Consider the following 19,002-nt stretch of genomic DNA (forward strand, 5'->3'; position numbering starts at 1 on the left):
TTTTTTTTTGTCTTTCTCAGGGGAACTCACCAAACCACTGATCCTATGATCCGTGGATTAATGCCTTTACCAACTAAGCTACACTAAGAGTTTCCTCATAGTGTAAAACATGAGTAGCACTTACTCTCAGTAACTCTCATCACCTGTGTTGGAGTCCTCTTGGGTCTCATTGTGAAGATTCCCAGTATTGCTTTGACATTTCAACCTGTTCTGTACTGAGACAAAGAAAATGTCTGCTCTGTCCACCACGCTCCTTCAGGTCACCTTCTACAGAGACGAGATGTCCTATCTATCCAGGAAAAGTCCTGGTGAAGAGATTCAACTGCTGTGCAGCAGACATGTTGAACACCATCAGTGATGTTGCAGCAAAAGAGATCTGTGTGCTGTTCCAGCCTCCGAGTTTGTTTTTTGTTGTTTAAATAAACTATTTTGCATTACTTGTTTTCAGAGTAATTATTCTGAAATAAAGACTGATGAGTACATCTGGGAGCATCTGGGCAAAGAGAACAAATGAAAGCCACAATTGTTTCTTTTCTTTTGCTAGAATGACACGGGTGGAAGTGTTGTGCTTTAAAGACCTTCATTGCTGAGGCACATACTACTTGGATGTAATATGTAGACATTACCATTAATGCAGTATTCATCTCGATCGTCCACCATCAAATTTGACGACACTGAGCTGTGTGGGAACAGCAGTGTTTCTGTTTTGACAGTGACACTATATTTAACTAAATGAAACATATACTAATTATGCTTTCATATAAGTTTTTAAGGTAATCATAAACTAGTGGAGGGCCATGCTTTTTTTTTTTTTTTTGTAGACTGATAAAGAGATGCATTAAAGCAGAGACTAGACCATAGACATGAAAAAAAAGACAAACATCATTGATGCATCTGATTTTTTTAAGTCAAGTTAATTTATTTTTCACTGTATACATACAGTGAAAATGTAAAAAGTAAGGGTCAGTCTTTTAATTTCTATACTTCCTAGTATTTATTGGATAGATAGAAATTCTCCCAACTAGATTTGATTCTTATTGCTTTAGCTTTGAGACCATCAAATCTCAAAAAATTACCAACCTCAAAATTTTATAATTCCTAATTATTGCAATATGTTTTCTCTTTCCTTGATTTTTGCCAAAATTGTGAGATTACAGATTACCAAATTTTTTTTAACATCAGCATTTTGCAATACAGAATTGGGGGCGGCTGTAGCTCAGTTGGTAGCTCAGTCATCCACGGACCACGGGGTGAGTGGTTTGAGCCCCAGCCCTGGCTATATGTCGAAGTGTCTCTGGGCAAGACACTGAACCCCTAACAGCCCATTCCCCTCCCCAGCTGTGCAGTGCTGGTCCAAGCCCAGGAGAAACTGGGGAGGGTTGCATCAGGAAGGGCATCCGGCGTAAAAAACTGCCAAATCAACATGCGGACAAATGATCCGCTGTGGCAACCATGAACTCATGGGATAAGCCAAAAGGACATAGTAATTTTGCAGTACAAATTTATTCAAATTCCAATATGTTGACAGGGGAGTAAAGTTATTTTACAGTTTAATTTTTATATATGGCTTTGTGATCAGTAAGGGGTGTAGGCAAACTTGTAACTTCGATATTATCTACACTGAATCCCTTATAAATTAACCAATAAATCTGCTGGAAACTTCTTTACCCACCTATGAGCTTGTTTTTAATGGTAAGTTAGAGATAATCACTTTCAACTTTATTATAGCCATTAATGTTTGTGCATATAAATAATGCAATTCATATTGCAATATTGCTACTGAAACTACTGAGACATGAGAGCCATATAGAGTATCTCCATTGAGACATCCAAAAAGTCACATCACAGTGAGATTCTTGGAAAAAACAAATCAGTTTTAAATTGCTTTGCAAAGAGAAATAAGGCCTATTTAACAATGTTGTGACTTTCGTTTAGAAATTTGTAATAACACCGACGTGACTAGCAACACAAATTTACAAATTATACAAGACCATGCCCGGAACCCATATCACTCAAAGCAAAATGTGTAAAATGGGCTTAAACACACACCTGCTCACAATGCACCTCAGGTAGCACAGATGATTGCTTCCACACCACCGACATGCAGGAAGGTAGAGTGGTTTGATCCCTGGCTCCTCCGGTCAAAGGTCAAAGTGTCCTATACCAAGACACTGAACCCCACCTTAGTTGCTCCTGGTGAGTGTTGGCCTGCTGTATAGCAGCTCCCCATCTGTGTGTGTGTGAATGGGTGAATAAGAGACTACCAATAGGTAAAACAAGCGTGTGAATAAGAAGCAGTTTAAAGCACTTTGACTACCAATCGGTAAAAAAGTGCTATATAAGTGCAGACCATTTACCAGTCACTTGGGTCTGCAACCTGATGCATTCCTTCTGGGTAGCAGTGAAAGAGAAACTCCATCCTGAGCTGCAAAATCCCCACATCTCAATCGCTCGGTTTACTTAGAAACATCTCAGAAGTTGATCATCACCAAGTTAAATATAGAAACCGAGTCCTCATCTAACAATCACCAGGAAAATATTTTTTTAAAACTGGAAATCTAAAATGCACATCTGTACGCAAACCCTTAAATATTAAACTGGTCATGATATACATATTTCCGTTAAATGCAACACACCGTAAGAACGAAAGGTGCTTTCACGAGTCAGTCTCCAAAAGTTGCCAATAACACCAGAAAAAGTCCCTAGATTTCTCACTAGTCGCTTTTTCGAAAAAGAGTCGCTGGAGAGAAATGAAAACTCGCTAAAAATAGCGACAAAGTCACTCAGTTGGCAACGCTGGCTGAGGTTAGCTTCCGAATGATTCGGGCACTTTAAAGGGAATGTTAAGGGAATTGGAGAATTGTTTAATTTGTAATACTGTTAAAACCTACTTTAGTGATTAATTTAATTTCCCATTAACACGCGGTGACTCTGAATTTTAACTGTGTTTAACGTGTGCTGCGTTCGCATAAAATGGAAAGATGCTAAATTCGAGTGCTCCACTTAACCTTATAGCTGTTGTACGTTTTTCAGCACGACGAGTACCTTATTTTAAATGCATCTTGCTGACAAAACCACATACGGTTACACATGTGAGATGTTGGATCCAACAGTCTTTGAATATTTTTCGCTAATTTTGTTGTGGTTTCAAATAAGCAATGAAGAGATAAGAGCTGGACCGTTTTCTTATGTTCGTGAATGCAACCTTTCATGTGATTTGAAGTCACGGCTTCAACGACAATCCTCGTTTGCCTAGAATTCAGTGCTTAAAAGTATATTTATTATTTTTCAGTTGATATGTGAGATCAACCTATTAATATCCTGCTACATGGACAACCTATAGTTATATGACCATTAATTTAGTGCCCTTTCCATATGTCATCTTAAAGGTTTCGTCATTCATTGTTCTAATTAGTTAAAGAGTGCGTGTAGGAAAATAATGGTAGTTCCTCAGACATGTTAAACTATGCTATTAACGATGTGTTTTTTAAGCGTGTTGTGTGCTGAGTTTCCGTTTTATCTGTTTTGGGTGTGGGGGCTGTTACATTAAATACAATTTTGGACATTAAGAAAAAATTGATCGAGTGATGTTTTTACCGCGTTAACAGACATACTAAATTAAATAACTATGTTGTGGTAAAATGGGTTTACTATACTAACAAATAATACAACTGCAACACATGTTCGTTATCTTCGTTATTTTGGAAAGAACCGGAAGTGTTGATTGTTTTTTCTGTTGGTCAGGTTGATACCGCCGTGCAGTCGTACAGGCTTAGACAGCAACGCTAGTCTTATCATCTGCTTCGCTGGCTGTTTAAACTGTGCTGCTGCTGCTGATAGTAGCCGTTGTAGAGCAAGCTGTCATTTGCCTGCAAGTGGAGCGACTTTAAGTTAGCTTTGCGTCCAAAGGGAAAACTTTCGGAGTGACTTAACGCCAACATCTAAACGACTTTTCCGTTGCCGTACGTCTCAATGGACACTGTTCAGGTAGGTGAGTTAGCTTAGTTGCCAGGTGCTGACTTAAGTTAACGTTAGCATGTCGCTAGCAGGGGTTAGCTAAAAAGGGCAGGGCCAGTTAGCCACAAGGTGACAAAACAGGTAACAACAGTAGTTTGAAAAATATTGTGAACGCTAGCTAGCGCGAATTCGTTTCACCTGGTTAACGTCATGTTGGGGCGTGTTTCTGAGGCTTTTTACAAGTAATATTGTTTATTATCCATAGAATTTGGCGTCTGGCTTTGCTCTGGACCTGGGACCACTGAAAGAACCTCTCGGATTTATTCGTGTCCTAGAATGGGTGAGTAAAGTGAAAACGTAACTACATCGCCTTAACTGAATGTCTCTAACGTTGTGTTGATAACCAAATTGTGTGAAGCGTTGATAAGTAACGTCATCTGTGTTCGGCCGCCATAGCTACTCAACGGACCGCTCATTTGATCCCCGTGATCTTAATATTTACGATTCTAGTTGCTTGTTACTTTCTCTAAAAGTGTCTCTAGTTATTGACTGACCCTGTATACTGTATCTGCATTATTTAGTTAGTACACTAACTGAATTTTAAAGACCGAAGACAACTTTAAATTGTTTATTAATTGCTAACTGCGGAGTCCTGGATTCTGACCTGCCCCACGGATATAACGGTATATTATACTATTATACCAGGTCTTATGACTTTATAGTGCAAAGAAATTTAGCTTCTTATTTCCCATATAAAAAGTTAACCTAAACTTGGCCGTCAGTTATTTGCTTTAAACATATAAATCTCAGTAAAACAGAGATCAGAGTGAAAGCTGAAACAATTACTCGGAAATCCACAGCTATTTCTGCTGCAAAGATGAATAGTCCAACTCGGGTTTGTGTTGTATAGAGTGTTGTTCATATTTTGTGTTGATACAGAAAAAATATGGACACTTTTACAGCAGGTGATCATGTAAGGTGGGTAAAATTGAACGCGCTGTTGTTGGTGCTTCTGTGGCTGATGAGAGGAATGTCAGCTGTCGAGAATCAAATAGCATAGATATACAGTATGTGCTGCTGCTCAGTAGAACACACTCTAAATATCACTCCCCTGTGAGTTGACTTCATAATAAGTAATTGGCATTGATGTCATACTTAAAAAAAGGGTCAGGATCAATTCCTTTTTATTTGTAACATACAGTAAATGTATTGTATTTCTGGTTCATCCAGGCTACTTTGCCAATAGCTTCAATTTCAGCGAGGTGTAGGGGTGTCTGTGTGTGCTTAAGGCGTGGGCTTGTGGAGGTGTGGAGCAGTTAGCAGTTACTAACTGTTGCAATGGTTTGGACAAGGAAGTTTAGGTTTTCTAATTTATGCTTTCGTGACCTTTTTAAAAGTGAAGTTTAGTTAGCTTCTATCAAAATTTGGAAAAATTCACAAGATAAGATGTTTTGGCATTGTTAACTTCTTTCAAAGGAGGTTTCATCCAGTAACAAAGCTTACAGTTCTCATTTTTAATGAGATACTAAAAATGTGTAAACGCATATTTGGATTTGGTTATTACAGGCGATTGATTAAGTGTGATGTGCAAAATGGCAATTATATCAATTTAGAATAAAATCTGCAAAACAAAGTGTGCAACAAGCTAAAGTCTCAGTCTTTTCCGAAACTGATGGTCTGATGGTCTGAATGGACACTGTTGTTGGATGAATATGTTGAGTGTATATTCCTATGAGTGTATTCAGATAAATGAAAAGGCCATCTTTTTTTCATTTTCATTGAATTCAGTTATAAAGGAAAGTTTTGTTAATTTATTTTTTAATTAATCATCTTGGCCTCAATCTCCATACAGACACTCAAACATTTAGAAATTAAGGCAGATACATTTACTCTTTTAAAATCCTTGCGGGCAGTGTAATAAACATTGTTACCTTAGGTACAATCCTAATGAGGCTAATAGTTAATGGCTTAGATCAACAGCTTTTGACTTGTCTTTTCAGAGGACGCAACAGCGGAATTCGTTTCGTACGTTAATTTGGCATCAGTTTTTTACACTGGATGCCCTTCCTGCCACAATCCTCCCATTTTATCTGGGGTTGGGACTGTCGGGGTGGGCTAATAGTTAATGGCTAATGGATATTATTGGGAACTGCATCTGCATGTGGATATTTTCACTGCATAGTTCCAGCCCACTCCAACTCCACTTGATTCTACAAGATGTTTTTGCTTTTTTGATTGGGCAAAAGTTGTGGATAATACCTGTTACTCTTTTGATATTACTAAAGGTGATACAAAAAGGTAATTTGAAAACACTGTAGACTAGCAATTAGTCAGAGAGAAGCAAATGGTAAATTGCGCTTTTCTACCTATTGGTACTCAAAGTGCTTTACACTGCTTATGTGCATAAAGGTTTCTTCTTATTCACCCACTCGCATTTACAATCACACACCAATGGGGGAGCTGCTTTGCAGTTGCAACTTTGACACGTGAGCGGAAGAGCCGGGGATCAAACCAACAGCTATGGCATTGGTGAAGGTCTGCTCTATACCTTCAGGCGCAACAGTCGCCCCAGAAGCATATTTACTACTGTGTCTATAGGCTTTTTGTCATTTAAATCAAACTCAAATGAAAGTATTTTCAGACTCTCCAGATTGATTGACGTTTCTCAGCAGTCTTTTGTCTTCTGCCTTACTGGGACAGCCATATACCAAGAGTCACAAAAATAACTTTTTGTCGATTCTGTTTCTTTGTGTCTAATTGAAGATGTCACAAAGGCTTTATGCAGCATTAGTATGTTACTATATCAATATTCTCTTATCTATATTGTTTAGCGTCAGAATCTTGCGACTGAAGGGTGCTGCTGCTGTCTATGTGGAAACATGGCTGTTGGTTAGTGACTTGTGTTTTTGAATTTGAGAATTGTTATTGTTTTTGCAGACTCTAAACTTTGTGATTTTCAAAGCATTTAGTCATAGTTATTTGGATTTTAAACTTTCCTGTTTCTAGTGTCTCAACGCAGTCCAATAAGTTTTGTTGCTAGTTGTTAGTCGTCTAGTTTTCTACTTCAGTCTCGAGCATTTTACTTTTGCCTCCTTCCTCTGCATGCATTTGGTAGATGTTTATAATAGGTATTACTGCATGTCAAACTGTCCTGTGTGCCACAGCTTGTAAAGCTGGACATAAGCCAGTGTTAGCAGTTTTTTTCAGTGTCAGCAGAAGGGTGGTCACTACTACGGGAGGGGATATATCTATGTGCTAAACACAAATAAAGGTTTATGTATTAAACATTAGATGGTTGGTGTCAGAACTGTGGGACTAGTTGCTGCTGTGACTACTTGCCCTCTGTCCTGCCACTCCTTCAACAGGAGAAGTAGTGAGGAATGCTTCAGTCAGTCCATAGGAGGCTGGGTGGGATGCTGGACTCTGGACAGGGAACCCCCCCCACCCTGTCTGGAGAGTTTATTTGAGGTGCTGTCAGATTGGCCTTGGGTGTGTCAAAAAGGACTGAGATGAAAGCTGAGAAATGTTGTTGAGGGCCAGAGACACCTGAAAGATGAAACTCATTCCTGAAAGTCTTTAGTGAATCTGTAGCTTGCTAAATACTGCACTCCATTTGTGTACTGTTCGAGTGTGTGTGTGTGTGTGTGTGTGTGTGTGTGTGTGTGTGTGTGTGTATTTCTGTTGATCTTGCAGCCTGTACTATACTACAACAGCCTGCAGGTTGTTCTCAGTGCCTGGTCCAGTGCTTTGGTCCATTGTACACAACTCTTATGTTGTGGAAAAGGATCCTGATGACTTGGGAATGTGGTTCAGTAGACGTGTGTAATTTAACAAAGGACATTTTTCTCAAGAGAATGTACGGAAGTGAAAATCACATGCCTTTAAGAGAAGCTTTTCATTGGACGGAGGATGTCCAAGGAAGGGGGTTGGCCCTGTCAAATTGTTTGGTTGTGCTGTAGAGTGTTTTTTTTTTTTTTTTGATGACTAACACAACCAAATGATTAGGAGGAAAAAACAGTTTTCTTGTGACCATGTCATCACTATCACATGACAAGCATGAATTTCCCATTTGGTTCTTTGTAATTAAGTGAAAGTTTTACAGCATAATCAGCATATATGCTCTCCAGTTCATTAGGGGGAATTGCAGTGTAAGATGTTTTAGGCAATTTGAAAGTGACATGCTTATTTCCTAACAGTGTAGAGTTGCAATTATTAATCACTTAATCAATAACTTGAAGCGAAGTCAGACTACAAAATAGCAAACACTGCCAAGGTTTTAAAGAACGTTGTGTTTTGTTGATGGTACAGAAATGAAAATGGTTTACTAGTCATTAACCCTAACTGAAACACAGCTGTACTGCTGTGGTGGTTTAATAAAAAAAGCAACTTAAGGAAAAAGGTAAGTCAGCGTTTTTCAACTGCACCACATTCTAATTGCTTCATGAAGTTCTGGCAAGGTTTGTAAGAAAGGGTAATGTGACTCGGTCAGGTTCAAAATGACTCGGCCTCAGGTTCACCTTAAATGACAGATTGTAGACCCTTTTAAGAGCGATCACGCTGCAGATTATTCAATTCAACTTTATTTATATAGCGCCAATTTTCAACAAAGTCATCTCAAGGCACTTTACATAATAAAGTCCAGACTACACAAGTATGTAGAGGCAACCCAACAAATCCCCCTTGAGCAAGCCCCAGGCAACAGAGAGGAAAAACTCCCTTTAACGGAAGAAACCTCCAGCAGAACCAGGCTCAGGGTGGGCGGCCATCTGCCTTAAACTGTTGGGTTGGGTGGAAAGTGAAGGGAGAAAAGAAATGAATAGGGCAACAAAAAGCAACAACAAAACATTATACAGGTTGGTAGGACCAGTAGCTGCACACTGGAAACACACAGCTCCAAAGCCAAGGACACCTGCAGAAAGGGACAGAGAGGGGGAGAAGCACAACTACAGGAGAGAGAAGACACAAAATTAATAGCATGCAGTGGTGACAAATAAATGTATAGAGAGAAAGAGGAGAGGAGCTCATTGCACTTGCGGAAGTCCCCCAACACTCTAAACCTATAGCATCTTAAGTAGGAGCTAGTTCAGTTTGACTGAGCAGTTTTAACTATAAGCTTTATCAAATAACGAAGGTTTTCAGTCTAGTCTTAAAAGTAGAGAGGGTGTTTTCCCCCTGAATCTGGATTGGAAGCTGGTTCCAAAGAAGAGGGGCTTAATAGCTAAAGGCTCTGCCTCCCATTCTACTTTTGCAAACTCTGGGAACTACAAGTAGGCCTGCATTCTGGAGATCTTTTAGTGTGTCACACAAATAAGTCAATTTTAGTGAAACTCTGTAAATCGTTACATTTATTTTCCCTTACCCGATCAGGAAACTCCATGATGGAGTTCACTTGCCTGATCATAAACATTATTTGCCCTGAGCAAATGGGCAAGTGCTAATATTTTACCCTGTTGACTTCTATATTCTCCTTTCTTCCTAAACTTAACTCTATGATTACTATAAGAACTGTTATTTATTTTATGTGGATTTTACATTTCTTGAGTCTGTGTGATTGTGCTGTAAAAAGGTATGCATAGCATAGCAAATCCCCCGTTGGTGTGTCATTGTGAGTGAGATTGGGTGAATAAGAAGCAGTGTAAAGCACCAATAGGTAGAAAAGTGCTATATAATTGCAGACCATTGTCGGTTCATTAGTTACCAAGTACCAGTAGCTAGTGTCCACTCCACTTTTGAATAAAGGTAAAAGAAAAATACAGTGTGCTATGAATTTTATTTTTATTTTTTTTTTAAAAAAGCACCTTAATGATATTAGACCACAAACTTTGTGAATGTGACAATGTGAATGACTTCAGACCAATATACATTCCCCTCCAAAAGGATTGGAACAGTGAGGCCTGCTCTTTTATTTTTGCTGTAGACTGAAAATATTTGGGTTTGATATCAATATATGAATATGAGACATCAACATTTCAGCTTTTATTTTCAAACATTTACATCTGGATCCGACAATTTAAAAGATGGCCAACCTGACCTGGGCCCCACACACACGTTTTTTGTGGTAGGGGAAACTGAAGAAACTGAGGAAATCTACGCAAACACGGGGAGAACATGCAAACTTTACACAGAAAGGCCCTGGTCTGGGGATTGAACCTGGGACCTTCTTGCTGTGAGGCAACAGTGCTAACCACCCTTCCCCCGTGCTGCCCTTGACACACGTACCATGGTTCAGAATGCTCATTGAGCAAAACTTTAATTTTTCTCTAAGAAGTAATGAGTGTGTGTCAATCTTAATGAAACACATAGAGTGGGATTTCTATGATTGAGCAGATTGTGACTTGCAGCCAAAATCAGCATACGTGTCGTCTACATTGTGTGTCTGTTTTTAGCTCACTTAACCTACTTTCTTGCCTCTAAAAATAATGTAAAACTGCAGCAGCCAAGATTATGTTCAAATGTTTGTTTAAATTTTGCCCAAACCTGGCTGCAAACATACAGTATGCTCACTGGTCGTGGCCAAGCCTCTTCTGCTAAGGTTTGATAAATGCTTAAGTTGAATCTATGCCATAGGTCTTTCATAGATTCTGCTAAGCCATGGACTCTATGCAGACCCTTATACGGTAACCTGCCCGTAAACCTGCAACTCCCCAGAAATGTAACTGTGCAGAACAATGCAGGTAGCAACAACTGTCATGGTCCTTCTGCCTCATTCAGTTCAGTGGTCATATAAACCATCTCTTCTGATGTCTGTTTTCTTTCCTGCTCTCCTGCTTCAGCTCTAACTCGACATGATCTGCTGAGTTTCAGTCACCATTTTTGTAAAATACCGGAAAAAAAAACCTCACCACCTCAGACAGCAAAGCTGACAGTGTTATTTGCATAACTTACAATTTGACACATGCATGGATTTGACACATAAGTAGAAATCAAGCTTAAGACATTAACAGTTACTGGTGGCAAGTTTAACTGTAGTACAGTTGACTGTGACCTTCATGTTAAAGGTTAAACCAAATGGTCTACCCCTCTCTTTTTCCCTCATCCTGTCTGTGTCCAGTGTGTCAGCATAGTTAAAGATAACTTTCCAGAGAAGAAACATTTTGCTGACATTGATTCTTATACAATATAAAACTACCTTTAGGGCAGTGTTGCCTTATCAGTGCAGCAGCAGTATGTTTGTCATTCGCCCAACACACACTGATATATAAAAAACCTTTTTTTAAAGGTTTATGTGTGACGTGTAAATGTCTAGCTCCATTCTTTTAAGAGACTCCATATGAGCAGTATAAATCTTCAGAAGAACACACAGTACCCCAGCAGTGTCTTTTATTTTGTTCAAAGACAACAATATATCTTGGTTGCAGGATCACACATACAACTGTAAAAAGTTCTTTTGCAAGAGCTGGGATGGTTACAGCTCAAAGTTTGGTTTGCCAGCTTCATGGAAAAAGCTGTGTTTACACTCAGCTCTCTGTGGAGGAAGGGATTTTCCTGTGTCGAAATGGATCGGACAACTTAGAGTGACATTAAAGTTGAGAAGGTCTTTTCTGCTGACTATGAGAAACTCTTTACACAATTTCCCATATGGGATCATTACACTACCCAGATTTTCTGACACCTGTCAGTAAAACAAACATTTATCTTACCATTCCTCTGCCTCGACAGGTCTTTGCCATCTTTGCCTTTGCCACCACTGGAGGTTACTCTGGAACAACCCACCTCAAAATCAAGTGTCAACCCGAAGAAAAGGCTGTAAATCCTGTGTTTGTTTACCCGTTCAGGTACTGTAGAGCTCTCTCTATTCCTGTTCATCACCTAATGAAGCCATATTCACATCACTGTCAGCTACCTTGCAGCTTTTTTTTTTTTAAATTCACATTTGCTTTTGTTTCAATATAACTGAACATTATAGCTATTGATGTTTGTTCCTTTCTAATAATTAATTCGATTGTTTACATTTTACAACTGGAAAAATGTCTGAAGTATTTTATCCATCGGCCGCATTACAGAAGTGTCAAACGCTGCTCCTTTACAAAAATAAAACCACTTCTGCAAAATGTTTTGAAAACATTTATACTTCTCAAGCATAAAACAACATAATAGCAAATACTAGGAGCCGGCTGGAGTGAGAATCGTGTGTATTTCTGTCCAAAAAACAATAAAGAGCCCATTATTCAATGCAAACCTGTTTGCAGCATCACTACTCACTGTATTGAAAACAAGAGGTGTTATTTTGTCCAATCAGTAACAACATAGCCAAAGCAGTACAATATGTTTTTCTAAAAACATCCTACGTTTATTTTGTTTTTGAAATTTCTAGAGCATTAATATGCACCTGTAATTCCAGAGTGTGCTCTGTTAAACCAGTGTAATAACAGTTTTTTTTCTGTAGTCTAATCATTTCATTTAGACAGTTTAAACAAGTCTCATTTTTTTTCTTACCTAAACACACACATTCTCTCAGGGACAGGGTTTCAGTTTTTCGTGATTAACCACTAGAAGAAATTATCAGATTAAAATAGTCAAATCCCAATCCCTGTAACATGTTTTTAAGAACAAGCTGCTTAAAAGCATGCGTATGAGTTAACGGTTCTGTTTACCTGGGTACACAGTCTTTGTGAAATTTGGACTTAATTCTTTCATGTTCTCTCCTTGCATTCCTTGGAAAAAGGTTAATTGAGGTGAGGAATTGTTTTCTCTAAAATGACGGCATAAAAAAGCCATCAGAGTTACTGTTGACATTGCCTCCCCCTCCTCTCTACCTCCTTTCAGGTTGTCAGCATACCCCTATACAACTTCATGTGAAAGTGGTACTCAAGCCAATCAGACCTACCTGCAGGGTGACTTCTCCTCCTCGGCAGAGTTTTTTGTTTGTGTCGGTGTGTTTGGGTTTCTTTATTGCACCGCTACACTCATCCTCTACCTCGGCTACCAGAGCGTCTACCGTCAGACAAGCCGCGGCCCTATCATAGTGAGTGCACATGGTTTCTTTTACCTATTGACGCCGGGTTTGAAAAGTTTAGTTTGCTATTTATGTGTCATTGTTTGTGAGGTAAACTTTAGAAATACACTGCATTACAAGGTAATCCACCGAAAGACAACAACACTCCAGAGCAGTGCCTGGTGTGGTACATTACCAGAAAAGTCTGATGGTTGTTGACTCCTTCCAGCAGGTTCTCAATTGTGCTCCTGTGTATCTCAAAATAAATATTAATTTGGCCAATGCCAATATTCTTGTTTGTTTTAGTTTTTGTATAAAATAATCTTTATAATATATTTTTTTATTTTTTTTATTACACTAGTTTCAAATATACACAAATTCAGTCATACAAATTTATGAAACGACCAGAAAGAAACAGTTGTTTGTCGACTATAGCGCCACTTCTTTATCTCTATTAAATTGCTGGAACCATCTATAAAATTGATTGTGATTTTAGTGTTTATTAGTAGGCTATTGAGCTTTTAATCCGTCAGATATTAATAATTTATTGAAGCTATTTAGGCTGCGATTCAATTCCTGTACAGTGTTATTTCTACAGTACTCATGTTGTAACATCATATTGTAACAGTAATGGCCTATAGCAGTTTTATCACTGTAAGGCATTTCAAGAATATAATTAATATAGCTCTTTAATACTTAAAGCGCTAGAAGTAAATTCAGTGCGCACAGGGCTGTACTTTGGAAATCAAATGTCACTGGGACACACATATTTCTAAAAAGTAGTCTCATGTAGATATGTGTGTGTAAAAGTGTTGGTGGTTATTTTGTGTCATTCTTTTGTCATTTACACACAATTTAATTGAAGTAAAAGCAGTGGATGGTTGTGCATATTCATTCTGCCCTCTGGACCTGGTGTGTTTTCAAAGAATCAGCTGTCGCAATCAATTATAGCTATGTCAAATAGTTTTGTAAAAATTATTAATAACAATTATTAGCACATTAACAAGCACAAATGAACAGAGCTTGGGAATCGAGTCATTAATTTGATATCTTTAGACTGCAACTCAACTTTAACACCAGTGACTCTGACTTCACTTGGACTTTCACTTGAGATGACTTGCTCTCCTCCCTCTGAGTAAATCAGACAGCTGGACTGAAAGATGCGTCTCTCAGTCTGCCAGCACGGCATCGAACAGACGCAGCCTTTGAACCTCTTCTGAAAGAAGAAATACTGAATGCAGTTAAATGAGCTGCCTGAAATTTTTTTTTAATCAAAATTTCACAGCAGCACCAGGATCGCAGTTAACAGTATGAGTACTTAACATGTTTGGGTTTTTTTTTGTTTTTGTTCTTTTTTCTTTTGCCATCCATAAATCACAACATTTAAAGGATTGTATCATATCCTAAATATTTTAAATAATCTTTACTAGTAATTTTAAACAAACTCACAATGTTCCTCAATGTGAAAAGAAAGGATAATACAGCAACTCTCATGAATGTGATATGCGTCAACTCCACTAAAATCAGACTTAAACTTTACTATGAAGCTTTTTATTACGTACGGATAATCACCCAAAACACACTACCTGCAGGTATCACTGCTGAGTCAAGTAGGAGACCTCTGCTATTTACTGATATTTGTAACAGTGAAAAATGAACCTGTAAATTGTTTTTAAAAAAGCTTTAATGTTAAACTGGTCTTTTTTAAAAAAAAAAAAAAATTAATTCACAATGCAATAATGTGGGTTTTATTTGTGCATTATTCAAAGATGCCCTTAATGTCCTTGATGTCATGTCAGTGCTATTAACTGCAAAAAAACTATATTTTTGAATCAGACCTCCAGTATTAAGAGAGATGATCTGCTTATATAAGGCTTTTATCCAAAGCACTTTACAATATTGCTTCTATTCCCCAGTTCTCTCTTACACATGCACGCACGCACGCACGCACGCACACACACACACACACACACACATGACCCACCAGGAGTTGAACCACAGGTTCATCATCTTTACTAAATGAGCTACAGCCACACACATAAAGAGCAACCTAGATGAAGCTTAATTGAATTGTAAAATGCATGATACTAAAGTTATGCTACATATGTGACTAATGTATCGGATACAGCTTGAATTTCATGGGCTGTGATTAGTCTTATGTGTAACTATAGTATTTCTGCCTTCTAAAACAACAGAAAATACAGATACAGGAAAAAAAAACTCAAAGGGGGGCCTGGTGGCTCAGTGATAGAGCATTGGGTTGGGAAGCAGAAGGCTGTGGGTTCGAACCCCGTCTGGCCCAGATAAAATGGGAGGGTTGAAGCTAGAAAAGCATCCGATGTATTAAAAAATAAATAAATTCAAGCTATATCAACGTGCGGAACATGTTGTGGTGTGGTGACCCCTTAAGGGACAAGCCAAAAGCTAACTTTCTATGTAGCTATGTAATAGTTATTTACTTGTAACAGGAACTAAAGACTCGAGTATTGATGTGTGTGTAAGCAGGCTCAGTGTTTACTTTGTATTTTCAGGACCTGGTTGTTACTGCAGCTTTTGCCTTCCTCTGGCTTGTGTCCTCCTCAGCTTGGGGCAAAGGCTTAACTGATGTCAAATGGGCCACAAACCCTGAACACCTAGTTGAGCAATGCCCGAACACCTGCAAGGCAGGCGAGTTTCCTGCCATGGGCCGACTCAATGCTTCTGTGGTAAGTTATGTTAGACCAGTGCACAGTAAGTGGCCCAGTGTGTTATGATAAAGAGATTTAGTGTGTTCATATTATTTCATAGGCCTATAGTTCATATTAATCCAAAGTACAGGCGGATGAAATGTACATTTTTAGTGTTTTTATGTCACTAATTTAAAAATACATTTCCCCTCATCATTTACAATTTGTATCTATAATTCTATTAATAAAGTTGGCTAAAATTAATTAATAATTATTATTTTATTTTCAAATAAAAGTAAGACACTATCATTCTCACTGCAGCTATTTATGAGGAAAGAATAGAGTACAGGTGCTTTTTTGCACATAGCAGTTGATGTGTTTAAACGTTGGTCTATTGCCACATGTAGTACATGCTGCCAGCTTTCACCCATCATGGCTGTACACATTCTCCTTTAGCTACGAACTTACAGCAGTTTGCAGATGAGAGCCTACTACTTACTTCAGCATCATTACATTTTCTGTTTTGAACACTACTCTAAATGCTACTAGTAGGTGGCAGTTTAAGTATAGTTAAATATGAGAAGTGTACATTCAGTGCCATCTGGTGTTCGAAATAAAAACAGTAGTGGGATTGTGTCACTTTTTGCTGCAGCTTAACAAAATCTAAATGTATGTTGTACAATGAACATGTAGTCAGTTGTTGAAGTATGCAGTATGTCAGAAAACAGGAAAGCAAAAGAAAACAAAATAATTTTACAAAACATGTCAGATAACCCAACAAAATAAAAAAAGCACAAACCTTAAAACACATTTCACATCACACATTTTTGAACATGAGTCAAGTTGGAACACATGGGTGGGAAATACAGAATCTTAAAGATTAGGTAATTCACTCTAATGGCAAAAATAGCCAGAGTTTAAATGATCACCACTTCAGCACTGAGCCAACAAAACTCTTTGTGTGTAATCAGTCACTTCAGTTTCTCCATAATCATCATTTATCTTTCTACAGACTTTTGGATTTTTGAACTTGATCCTGTGGGCAGGTAACTGCTGGTTCATTTACAAGGAGACTCCTTTCCACAAGGATCCTAACCCACCGGCCACCGTGGAAGAAGGAAGGGCCCCTGGGCCATAGCTGCATTGCACTTCAAGCATAATCCAGTACCAACAGCAGAAAGGCTTTTTTCTCAACACTGGTGTCTAATGCTAACTTCCAGAAATAGAAAAAAGAGAAAAACAACTATTCTAAATACCCCAACACTAGTCAGTTTTTCCATTGCTCTTTAGTTAAACTTACCTTAGTACCCCAGTGAAATCCTAGGATCCCCCCAATCTATCATCACCTAACAATTCACAGGTGCCTTAAACCTAAGTGCAAATACTCATTAAAATACTTAAACACTACATCAGGAGCAGTAAATGCAGCCTGATTTAAAACCTAAAACTGTATGTATGTGGTGCTCAGTACAGCTCGCCTGCAGTGCATTTGCTTCCACGTCAGCTCTTTGTTCTCCCTGGATGTTTGTCCTTCAGGGAGCTACTCAGTGATGAAACTGTCATGTAAGAAACCAGATTCTCTTCTTGTCCTCAGCCAGAGAAACCAACAGTCCTCACATCCAAAAAAAAAAAAAAACATAAGAAACCGTGTCCAGAGGCAAACATTTTAGGTGGGAGCAAGTGCACAGACAGAGCGTTGCTCTTAAGGAGGAGTCCTTTGTGCTCTGGTCTTCTTCCATTGTGTATCCTGTAAGAGGAAGTGCTGCAGTACCGATTCCAAGTACTATAACTCTGTAACATGTCAGTCACTTTCTATAGATGAGCCACAGTCTTATACTTAAATGCTCTTTTCCCTCTTAAAATTAAAGCTGACACCACAACCCGGAACTGTCTTAGTCATTAGATCATTTAAGAAATAATTTCACAGCCATGCTATTCCCCCACCAATAACCTTAGCTGCTGAAACACACTATAATTCACTACATAACCACAAGGTTTATCAAGTTCTAAAACAGTAATTGCACTTAACTGTGGATAGCCAAATGTTATACACTGCAGGTAAAAAGAAAGTACTACATCACACTACAGTCTACTGCACTTCTCTATACTTAAGCTGAGGAAGCAGAGAGTTATTTTTGAATGTGTCCTTTTCAGTCATGTTTCAGCTTGAGAGCATGTATGCTACACTTGTTACACTTGTTTATTATTCTGGACAAGCCAGGCTCTATACTTGTTTACTTCACTGGCTGTGACTTATGTCATGCTAAACTTAAGCTGTGTTCTGCTCCTGCTTCGTCAGAATGCTACATGTAGACTAATGAATAACACTAAGGCTCAATCCTTGTTTCCGAAAGATGATTTGCAAAGCCATTATTTATATACAGTTCATATGTGTTTTTATCTACATTATTGGTCCTTTGCACATTTTAAAATTGATGTTGGGGTTCTACTTGTATTTGCCAATGGATGACCATCACTTTGCAGCTTCTCATTGGATTATATTTTTTTTTGGTAACATTGTCAAATTTGCTGTTATGTGTTGTATCGCTGAGCAGCTTTAGACTTAATATTTTGATGATAAATAGTTAAAGTAACCAAAATTGCAAATGTGGCTACCAGATTGATATTATCTGGCTGTATTGATGACCCCTGTGCATAGTTCTGCTCTACATGTAACTCACCCAGCAATGCCATGCATTAGAAGACTTCCTGATGAACTATTGTTGTTCTGAGTCACTGTTGATGAGTGGTTGTCAACCCAATCACTATAACCGCATTGCACTAAGGGGATGTAATGATCTCTATGAAGTATATATGCATTGAAAGATAATTTTGATTTCAGCCATTTTGTGCAGCTGTTTTATTTCATTGTCATGGCATCTGTGGGGAAATGTATACCAAGCCTGTTGGAGTCACTACAAGTAAAGACAAAGTATATTTACTAAGTTTCCTTATCTGTTTTAAAAGTTAAATCTTGGTGTAAGTAGAGTTAGTTACAGTGCTGTGTGTATGTAATTGTTAACATTTGTTAACAGTTTTGTGCCTCATTTGTGCAAAAGGAGAAATGAAACAGTGGTTTATCTGTCTTTTTGTGTGAAACATGAGAGCTGCAATCCTGGATTCTGTCTCTTTTCTTAAATGGATTTCAAGACAAGTTTTATAAGTTTGTAGATCTCTAGTTGCTTAACATTTCAGACCCTTTGTAGCATATTTCATCTTAGCTCAGATTCAGACTTACCAATTAACCTAACTTGTGTTTGGACTGTGGAAGGAAACGCACGCACAGGGAGAACATGCACAATCTACACAGAGTCCGCAGCCAGTTGGTAGATTGGAACCGGGGACCTTGTAGCTGTGAGGACTCCGCCACCACACAGTCCGTGATGCCTCACTGAGTGTACGGAACAGTTCCCTAACTGTACTGAGACCGTGTTGACACTGGGT

The 19,002-nt window shown here is 38.4% G+C and overlaps 1 protein-coding gene across 1 annotated transcript; it reads left to right on the forward strand.

Moving 5' to 3' along the window:
• Positions 1–3,750: 3,750 nt before the first annotated feature.
• On the forward strand, positions 3,751–18,676 carry sypl2a (synaptophysin-like 2a). Its single transcript, XM_067503862.1, has 6 exons — positions 3,751–3,987; positions 4,223–4,297; positions 11,617–11,732; positions 12,724–12,922; positions 15,424–15,597; positions 16,571–18,676. Exons 1-6 carry the CDS (start codon positions 3,973–3,975, stop codon positions 16,694–16,696), a joined length of 705 nt encoding a protein of 234 aa, XP_067359963.1. The 5' UTR covers positions 3,751–3,972; the 3' UTR covers positions 16,697–18,676.
• Positions 18,677–19,002: the final 326 nt, after the last annotated feature.

The sequence above is a fragment of the Channa argus genome, chromosome 5, assembly GCF_033026475.1.
Source record: "Channa argus isolate prfri chromosome 5, Channa argus male v1.0, whole genome shotgun sequence".
Classification (NCBI taxonomy): Eukaryota; Metazoa; Chordata; class Actinopteri; order Anabantiformes; family Channidae; genus Channa; species Channa argus.

What these genes read in the sequence shown, in the direction of transcription:
- sypl2a (XM_067503862.1), top strand. An exon ending in TTATTCGTGTCCTAGAATGG is followed by an intron (nt 4,298 to 11,616) that starts GTGAGTAAAGTG and finishes CTGCCTCGACAG; the next exon opens with GTCTTTGCCATCTTTGCCTT. An exon ending in CAAGCCGCGGCCCTATCATA is followed by an intron (nt 12,923 to 15,423) that starts GTGAGTGCACAT and finishes TTGTATTTTCAG; the next exon opens with GACCTGGTTGTTACTGCAGC.